Below are 9,877 nucleotides of genomic sequence, written 5' to 3'. Positions count from 1 at the left end.
GAAAGAAAGAAAGAAAGAAAGAAAGAAAGAAAGAAAGAAAGAAAGAAAGAGAGAGAAAGAACAAAAAAAGAAAACAGATCTTGAGTAGCCCTGTGGCCTTCTGGTTAAGGGAGCTGGATCCCACATAGCCAACTGTGTAGTTCAAATCCCATCCCCTGGCAGCTTGAAAAACTATGTGTGTGTGTGTGTGTGCTCAAAATTCTGACAGGGTGGAGAATAGAGGAAAGGGGATTACAGTGTGACCATATCCCACTGGGGTGTGCTTTTCCCTCTATTCTCTGACAAGCACATATGCCCTCTGGCAAATAATTTAAAAAAAAAAAAAAAGTCTGGGGTAGACTACTCAGTTTTCTGCTCTCTTTTGGCCTGTGCCAAGCCCCATTTCTGAGCCTAGGAAGTTTGGATACTCCTCTCTCCATAATCCCAAGGAGGTCTATGGCTGCATCTCTTGACCCTCCCCCTACCCTCCCCCAAGCCACAAGTTCCCTAGATTCTGGCCAGGATGTGCAACTTTGTCTGCCCTGACTTACAACACTTTCTGTAGCTCCTCTTAGCACTTCAGAGGTGAGGGTTGGGGGGCCAATATGACAGCTGCCTTTTAGCATATAAACTGGGATTTCAGTGCCTCTGCTGGCCTAATCTCTCTTCCATCTGGTCTCTCAACTTCTAACCTTTCTGTATTTGCAATTCTTGCACCACTTACTTTGTCTCCCAGGAAACTAGTGGTGAAGCTTCCCCACCCACATGGCAGAAAAGGTTCAGCCACCTGTAGTAAGATGATTTTTCTGGCCCGGCCAGAGTAAGCCTATGCTGGATGCTTCCTCTCCAGGGGCTTGGGAGGGGAAGGCTAGAGCAGCTGCCAATCAAGTTCCTTCATCAGGCAAATTACAAGGCCGGGTGGGAAATATCAGATGGTGACGATCCTTAAACCTGCTCTGAGGCCTTCCAGTCTCTGTCAGCCCGGTTACTGTCCCTGGATCACAGAGGGTGTGGACCCGTGGCCTGAGAGAACCAATCTTCAGTGAGCCAGGATTGGAACCCTGCAGCACTGGCATATATAAGGCGAGAGTCATTTTCTTCAAAGCAGAGGGTGCACGTGTGCACACACATACACAGGTTTGGGTACTGGAGCTGGTTGTCCTTGGTGCTACGTCTCCATCTCCCACTGCCCCCTTACTTTGGTGTGATCCTAAGTAGAAGTGGGCATCCTCAGAAAGCACCATGGGACCAGCAGGTGGTATAATGGTTACATCATTGGACTCCCACGTAGATGACAGCAGTTTGAGTCCCAGACCCAGCGGCCTGAAATTCACGGTGTGTGTGTGTGTGTGTGTGTGTGTGTGTGTGTGTGTGTGTGTGCATGTGCCCAAAATCCCAAGAGGAAAATGGAAAAGGGATTGCGGGTGGCCATCCCCCTGCGGGATAATTTCTCACTGTCTCCTGTTTCTCCAGCGAGCACACACACCCAGTAGCAAAAAGACTCAAAAAAAAAAAAAAAAAAAAAAAAAAAAGCACCACGAAGGACCAGCAGGTGGTGTGGTGGATAAGGTGCTATACTCCCACATGGCCGACCACAGTTTGAGTCCAAGACCTGGTGACTTGAAAATCATGCTGGGTATATATGCGTGTGTGTGCCCCAAATCCCAAGAGGGCAATGGAGAATGGATTGCAGTGTGGTCATCCTCTGGGGGAATGATTTCTCACTTTCTCTCCCTCTCTCCTCTCCAGGGAGCACACACACTCTATGGCAAAAAAAAAAAAAAAAACCCACGCACCTCCATGGAAGAATCAAAGAATTCCTTAATCTGCTTCCAACAGGTTAAAAACTCATCTGGAAAATTCTGACAATAGCAGTAGATTAAAAACTGGGGCTGTGTTTCTCTGACCACTTGGTGACCCACCAAGCCTTCTGGATGGTTGGTGGGGTTAGGGTCATCTATCTGGAGATAATCCGTGTCTGTGTTAAACCCTGCCAGTGCTGGAGACTACAAAACCCCGTCCAGGGCGGTTCTGGGGCAGCATCCTCCCTCCACACTGAAGCGAGTTGCTGAGACTGTGCCCACAAGTCCTGACAGGGGTTCATTCTTAGATCCCAGGACAGAAAAACAATGAAGGTAAACAACCAATATTCGGGCCTCCATGCTGCTGTTGTCCCCTCTGCATCCACTCCAGGCAGATAGGCTGCTCTAAGACAAACGGAATGGGAAGCATCCTTTCCCAATTTTAACATCTAAACAGAACTGCTTTCGTGGGGGTGGGGTGGGGTGTGTGCGTGTGTGCCCGTGTGTTTTTAGTTCCAATAAAGCACTTTAAGGAGGAGGGGATTGTGATCCAAGAGCCTGAAATAGGGAGAGTGAAGGCAAGTTGTAGCCTCTGAGAATCCAGGGCACTGTCCTCAGAGCTCCGCATCTAAGGGCCTAAGGCTGGTGTCTACCCAGGGGAAACCAGAGGGTGGGGTGACGCTGCAGTGTTCACTACTGTTGCTCCTCCCTTCCTGGCTGTTCTACCCCCCCTTTTCCCTTAGAAGGGCAAAATTAGGGACCAGCCCATGCGGTTTGAATCCCAGTCCCGGCGGCTTGAAAAACACATGTGCGTGGGTGCCCAAGATCTCAACAGGATGGAGAAATAGAAAAGGGACTGCAGCATGATGACGCCCCATTAGAGGGTGTCTTCTCCCTCTTCCTCTGTGTGTCTCTCTCTAGCGAGAACACATACCCTCTGGCGAATTAAAAAAAAAAAAATCAGAAGGGCAAAATGAAAGATTTAGACAGTTGTGACCAGCGGCAGCTTCAGACTAAGGCCAGCTCCAGGAATGTCAGCCTGGACCTCAGGAGCAGCTGTGCTGACTTCCAGATCTGTAGTCAGCCCTGTGACTTGAAAACCAGTTAGGGCAAAGTTCACTACTTAAGGCCTTGGAAGTAGTCCTGGCAGAAGAGGGTAACAGTTGATCTTGCACCTAGAAGGAAGGAATATGTCTGTTCTCTTCTGATAGCCAGCACTACGGCCAGCGCAACATTTCTGGGACTCAAGTCTCCTAAGCATCATCTGTAACTGTTTTCTTGCCTCCCTAAGGTGCATAAAACCCAGACCCAGGCTTGGTGAAAAGAGATTAAGGACAAGAATATAACAATACCACGTGTTTACATTAGTTTAATGCTTTGAACTTTTCGATGCCTGTTAACATTCATTGTCTCATCCAGCCCTCACAACATCCCTAAAAAAAAAAAAAAAAACCCACGCACCTCCATGGAAGAATCAAAGAATTCCTTAATCTGCTTCCAACAGGTTAAAAACTCATCTGGAAAATTCTGACAATAGCAGTAGATTAAAAACTGGGGCTGTGTTTCTCTGACCACTTGGTGACCCACCAAGCCTTCTGGATGGTTGGTGGGGTTAGGGTCATCTATCTGGAGATAATCCGTGTCTGTGTTAAACCCTGCCAGTGCTGGAGACTACAAAACCCCGTCCAGGGCGGTTCTGGGGCAGCATCCTCCCTCCACACTGAAGCGAGTTGCTGAGACTGTGCCCACAAGTCCTGACAGGGGTTCATTCTTAGATCCCAGGACAGAAAAACAATGAAGGTAAACAACCAATATTCGGGCCTCCATGCTGCTGTTGTCCCCTCTGCATCCACTCCAGGCAGATAGGCTGCTCTAAGACAAACGGAATGGGAAGCATCCTTTCCCAATTTTAACATCTAAACAGAACTGCTTTCGTGGGGGTGGGGTGGGGTGTGTGCGTGTGTGCCCGTGTGTTTTTAGTTCCAATAAAGCACTTTAAGGAGGAGGGGATTGTGATCCAAGAGCCTGAAATAGGGAGAGTGAAGGCAAGTTGTAGCCTCTGAGAATCCAGGGCACTGTCCTCAGAGCTCCGCATCTAAGGGCCTAAGGCTGGTGTCTACCCAGGGGAAACCAGAGGGTGGGGTGACGCTGCAGTGTTCACTACTGTTGCTCCTCCCTTCCTGGCTGTTCTACCCCCCCTTTTCCCTTAGAAGGGCAAAATTAGGGACCAGCCCATGCGGTTTGAATCCCAGTCCCGGCGGCTTGAAAAACACATGTGCGTGGGTGCCCAAGATCTCAACAGGATGGAGAAATAGAAAAGGGACTGCAGCATGATGACGCCCCATTAGAGGGTGTCTTCTCCCTCTTCCTCTGTGTGTCTCTCTCTAGCGAGAACACATACCCTCTGGCGAATTAAAAAAAAAAAAATCAGAAGGGCAAAATGAAAGATTTAGACAGTTGTGACCAGCGGCAGCTTCAGACTAAGGCCAGCTCCAGGAATGTCAGCCTGGACCTCAGGAGCAGCTGTGCTGACTTCCAGATCTGTAGTCAGCCCTGTGACTTGAAAACCAGTTAGGGCAAAGTTCACTACTTAAGGCCTTGGAAGTAGTCCTGGCAGAAGAGGGTAACAGTTGATCTTGCACCTAGAAGGAAGGAATATGTCTGTTCTCTTCTGATAGCCAGCACTACGGCCAGCGCAACATTTCTGGGACTCAAGTCTCCTAAGCATCATCTGTAACTGTTTTCTTGCCTCCCTAAGGTGCATAAAACCCAGACCCAGGCTTGGTGAAAAGAGATTAAGGACAAGAATATAACAATACCACGTGTTTACATTAGTTTAATGCTTTGAACTTTTCGATGCCTGTTAACATTCATTGTCTCATCCAGCCCTCACAACATCCCTGTGAGGTAGGTCAAGCAGCACGCGGTGTCTCTTATGGCCTGGGTAAGCTAGACTGCAGGTTTTCCAGCTCCCAGGCCGATGCACCTTTCATTTCATGATACACAGAGTTTTCATGCCAGCCAGACACAGGCGCATCAGGGGCACTAAACCAGAGAGCAGAAGCCTGCCTGCTCACCAGAAAGGCTGAGGTTGGGGCATCAGGACCAGAGGTGTCCCCTGGAGGCCAAGCAGGTAAACAGAAAGAAGGGCAGAAGTCCAAGAGGTTCAGCTAAAGCTGCCACTGTCAGCTTGTCTCAGCAGAGCGCACACTGTACACACTGTGCTCCCTATGTGCTGTGACCTCTGTCATGTGCAAAGGCCTTAACAGTTCACCGAGAAGACACTGTGTCCTCTCCCAGAGGGAGACTGCCTCAGGTTGTCCCGGTGCCTCCCCATTCTGTTGCACTCTACAGCCCAGAAAGAGGGGAAGGTGAGGGCTGGCTGACTCAGCCTGCAAGTGCTTAGAGATCTGGAGCTGAAAGACCCAGCACCATTCAGCTAATGATTATTATTAACTCTGAACGGGCTTTGGCACAGCAGCCAGCTGGCTCAGGGAGGATGCCTGGATCTCCCACAGTGAGGATTTAAAACAAGACCCCCAGCAGCCATGCACTGGGTGGAAGGGTGGGGACAATGAGAAAGAAGGGACAGGCCAATGTCAGGGAGTAGGGAAGGGCAGCCTGTCTTGTGAGAGAGGTGAGGAGAGAGGAGGCACAGGCTAGCAAGTGACAGCAGCCTACCTTTGATGCTGCAGAGAAGCCAAGAAGGTGAGGCCGGAAGACTTCCCCAGACGCAGAGCTCCTGCCATTCACCACCCCTAGCCATGGTGGGGCCCAAGGGAAGGGGTGGTTACAGAAATATGGGGGGTCAGAAGAAGCCAGAATGGCAATCCCATTACTATTTGGATTTGGATACAAAACCCACCTATGTTTCAAATGTCCTCAAGGTTGAGTCTGAATATAATCAAACTTGGAATATAATCAAATTTGGAATTGGGACTTAGTAAGCCCAATATGGAAATATGTGCAAATGACACGCAAATTTTTTCTTTTTTTAAAACTCTGAGCACCCTAGCTTTTTTTTTTTTTTTTCTTTAAGGCAAAACAGACTGATTCCTAGCAGCTTTCCCTAGCCAGCGAACAAGGGGAAAAGGGCAGCCATCTGCATCTCCCCCAAGGCCTCTGCCTCCTGCTTGGAGCCTAGCTAACACTCCAGACGCAGGAGATACAGGGAGGTGGGGGGATTAGGGAGTGTGGGGAGGGGGCAGGCATCTGCTGTGGGCAGCCACTGAGATCCCAGCTGGAGGAAGAGTGCCTGGCACTGAAGTCTAATGGTTGTCCAGCTGCTGCCCCAGTTTGTGAGGGCAGGTGGTGATAGAGGGAGAGATGGAAAGATGAGAGAGAAGGCCCCCATAATCTGGCCTGCCAGGAAGAAGGGCTCCTCCTGGTGACCTACTCCCTATACTGCAGTCAGACCTGGCTAAGCAGGCGGAGACCACCTGTGCCCTCCTCTGCCCTGTGCCCCTGGTCTCCAAGCCCACTGGCCAGAGATGACAGCTGGGGCCCCTTCCTTCTGCAGAATATAAATGACTCCCCCTTCCTCCCAGGGCTGGGAATAGACATCAGATGGCACGGCCCACGCAAACTGCCGGCTGTCAGCACGCCTGCCCGCCCGCCCATCAGCCCCCGCACCACCTGGGAGGAGGCAACACCTCAGACAGGCTCAGGCTTTACGGCACTGCCTGCTTGCTCTCAGAGCGAGCTGGGGAACCTTACCTGGCCCTCTTACCCCACTGTAGCCAGGGGGAGACTCTAGGCACTGGCCATAATGAGGGGAGTAGAGATGAAAGTGATCCCAGGTGAGAATCTCCTCCACATGGCCCCAGTAAACATTTCTCCCAAGTCTGCACCACATTGGATAGTTGAAAGGGGGAGAGAAGGCAATAAAAAAGACAGGAATGATCACCCTCTGCACAGCAGGGGCCTCCTTTATGCTGTGTCTAGAGAATTCCTGGGAAATGCCATCTCACCCAGGAGGTGCACGGTCTGGTCTGCAGAGAGGACACTTCTGCCCTGCAGTCCCCATTTCTGTATCACTGGATTATACTAGCCTTGCTTCTGAGCCACCCAGAGAGGAGGCCCTGAATCTTTGGAAAACCCAGGACGTCCAAAATACTGACATCTGAAAACACCTGGAGCTCCAGTCCCTACCCCCAGACCCCCCAATTTCCAGTGATCTGCCTCAGCAGCAGCTCTCCTGCCTCAGCTGCCTCCAATCCTTGCCATGATCTAGGAAGGTCCCATCCCAACTGGATCCAACCACGGCTAACCAGTCTGGCATCCAGCCCTCACCACTGAGGAAAGTCTAGGGAACAAGGAAGGGGTCTCTGCAGGGAAGACAGCCCAGCCCTCACTTGCCAGCCGACACCAAACTCAGTCCCGTCAGGCCAAAGAGCTGGCAAGAGACAGCTGAGGAAGGCTTAGAAAACACAGGGAGAAGGAGAGCTAGGAAGACTGTTTTCCTTGGATCAGAGAAGTCCTGCCCCACTTCCTTGGCCCTTGTTTTGTTCCAAAAGCTTTAGAATAGCTCCACGAACCCATGCACTAAGGTAAGAAGCGAAGTCTTAAGGACAAAGCATGAGATGCCCAGGACTGCTTTTTCCTGAGAATGAATGTCTGGGAAGGAGCACATCCAGGTCCTGCAGCCCTCAAGCTCAGATCCTGAGGTGGGCTGAAGGAAGTTCTTGGCTGGCCTACGGAGCCCAGCCAGGAGCCAGGCTTGGTTAAGCCAACGCCCTACTGCTCCTCCGAAAGCTTTAAAGTGACTCTAGTGCCTTTCTATCTTGAAGTCCAGAGGATCCTCCCCTGAGCCTCTTCTCTTCACAGTGCCTGATTCCTTGTGCCCTGACCCAGGGGCCAAATTTGCATGGATTTCTGAAGGGGCACGAGGGCAGACATGTCCCTTAGGGAGAGCAGAGGGAGAATGAGTGAATGTGAGAGTTACGTCCTGAGTCTTCTACAGTCCACATGGTCTAGAGCTGGGAGAGTGTTCTGTGGCATCACCCTGACAGACACGGAATATCAGAGATGAAAAGGAATTAAAAATGATTTAGAAACACCCATTTCACAGAGGAGAAACTGAAGTCCTGAGAAGGTCCTGAGAACTTACCTAAGGCTGCACAACAGAGCCTAAGAGGACCATAACCCATTAACTAGATTCATGGGCCCTCTCCACTATATCACACTGCTTCCTCAGAAGTGACCCAGATCCCCATGGCTGCCACTCAGGATTTCCAGGAACCCAACTCTTCATCAGGCACAAGAGCAAGAAGTCACCATCACCACCACCCAGTACTTCCGTCTCCCATCAAGAGTGGAGGACTTAGAACAAGCTCCCCATCACCTTCCACTTGCACCCAATATATTTCCCCGTTTTGAACCACTGAGTCAACAAGAGCAGCTTGGGTTTCTGCAGCCCCCACCACAGCTAAGAAATGCAAAAACCCAACCACATCTGAGGTGAGTCCTTTGAAAGTCACCAAAGGAACCACTAAAGTCCAAGGCAAGTGTCCCACAGAGTTCAGAGGAACTCATATTTCGATTTTCTTTCTTGGCAAGTAGGAGCTGGTGATCTGGTGCATGATCACCAGGGCTGGGTAGAGGGGCAGTGCCAGGCACAAGTACCAGGCTGCCCCTTTGATCTGGGCTTGGAACCATGCTGAGGACATGCCCAGGAGCACTGTCACTGTTGCCATCAGGTAGACCACCAGTCCACATGTCAGATGGTAGAGCTTGAGACGAGCAACTCTTGAGACCCTGGCTACCCGGGGACAGAGGAGGCAGAGCCCACACAGTGCCTGGCCACCAGTGGCCAGCAGTGTCAGGGTCCCTACCCAGCTATGCCAGGACACCAGATGGGGCAGCTCACTGCGGGTCCTGCTGGAGATGATGAAGCCCAGGCCCAGGGCTGCACAGAGGATGGTTAGGGTCTGCCCTGCCCAGTGGAGCCGGATCCGGGCCTTTCGGGAGCAGAAGAAGAACAGAGAATGCTCAGGCGAGAAGAGCAGGACGGCTTCAGCCATGCAGAGACAGAACTGTGAACACAGAGACAGCCAATGAGCCTCAGGTTTGGCTTGGAGGCCTGAGAAAAAGAAGGTGTTCTCAAACATAAAAAGAGGACAAAGGTAGAGACTAAAGGACTTCTACCAGGACCTAATGCCCCGCAGGTCAGCACTGCTAGGAATAATTGGGAATCAGTTCTTGAGTTCAGGTCTCATCATTCAGGCTGATGTCTTTCCACACCCTCCACAATGATTCCTACTTTTTGACCAATGGGACAGCCAATCTTAAACTTCCTCCTAAACCTTGGGTGTCAGGGAGGCCAGGACTGGATAACACCTCTACCTCTTCCTCCTTTCAGGCCCCAAACAATCATTTTCCACATCCTCCTACCCTTTTCAACCACCTGACATTTTACCTATAGCCCTCCATGGTCCCCAACCCCATAGATTAGAGAGGAAGATGGGCTCTGGCCCCTTCCCCCACCTCCTTGAGTGTCAGAAAGGCTGAGCTTTTCTGATGGCTAGATGTTTCTCTGGGGGTGAAACCAGGCATATCCAAATAAATCAAGTCCGAACTCACCGCCAAGGCCATGAAGACAGGGTGCCAAGAGAAAAGACCTAAGAATCAAAGAAAACAGGCTGAGTCTGGGCACTATTATTCCACCTTTGGCTAGCTGAAGCCCAAACACTTTGGCCACAGGAGAAAGGTCACCAGCCCCAGCTCCAATCAGGAACTAGGAACTCAGGGCAAACCTGGGCAGCCAAGAGCTTTCAGGTGGCCCATAAGGCCTCCCCGCATACACCAGTTTGGCCTGGGTTCCCTATTTGGCATCTCTCAGCTGTGTGTCCAGTCCTAGAATAGCCTCCCTCCACTTGCATCCTCTCCCTCAGGGGTCCTAATTCGGAGGAAGTAGTCAGCTCGGTCTGTTCCATCTTCTGCCCGCCCGCCCTTCCCCCAAAGCACCCAAAGCCCCACTCCTGGGCCCCGCCCAACCAGGCTTTTCCAGCCCTCCACCGCCCACCCCTCTGGGTACCCGACTCCGCTTTTCCCAGCGCACTCGAGCACGGACTGGAATTTCAGGAAGGTCAATGTCG

The 9,877-nt window shown here is 51.2% G+C and overlaps 1 protein-coding gene across 3 annotated transcripts in view; it reads right to left on the bottom strand.

Annotated features, from left to right (window-relative positions):
- Window positions 1-4,601: 4,601 nt before the first annotated feature.
- The window catches only part of CYB561D1 (cytochrome b561 family member D1), a 6,153-nt gene continuing 877 nt past the window's right edge, over window positions 4,602-9,877 (bottom strand). For 2 of the 3 annotated variants that reach the window (XM_006149531.3, XM_014588208.2), the window contains exons 2-3: window positions 9,363-9,400; window positions 4,602-8,815 (exon numbers count right to left, since the gene is read on the bottom strand). In XM_006149531.3, coding sequence (XP_006149593.1) covers window positions 8,312-8,815; window positions 9,363-9,400 — 542 coding nt within the window. In that variant the 3' untranslated portion in view covers window positions 4,602-8,311. Of the gene's footprint in view, window positions 8,816-9,362; window positions 9,401-9,816; window positions 9,845-9,877 lie in introns of those variants that run through there. The other variant, XM_006149532.2, reaches the window with a different exon arrangement.

This window comes from Tupaia chinensis, unplaced genomic scaffold, assembly GCF_000334495.1.
Source record: "Tupaia chinensis unplaced genomic scaffold, TupChi_1.0 Scaffold000270_1, whole genome shotgun sequence".
In the NCBI taxonomy this organism is placed as follows: Eukaryota; Metazoa; Chordata; class Mammalia; order Scandentia; family Tupaiidae; genus Tupaia; species Tupaia belangeri.
Note: the sequence above shows the minus strand (reverse complement) of the source record. Positions and strands in the feature narration are given on the sequence as shown.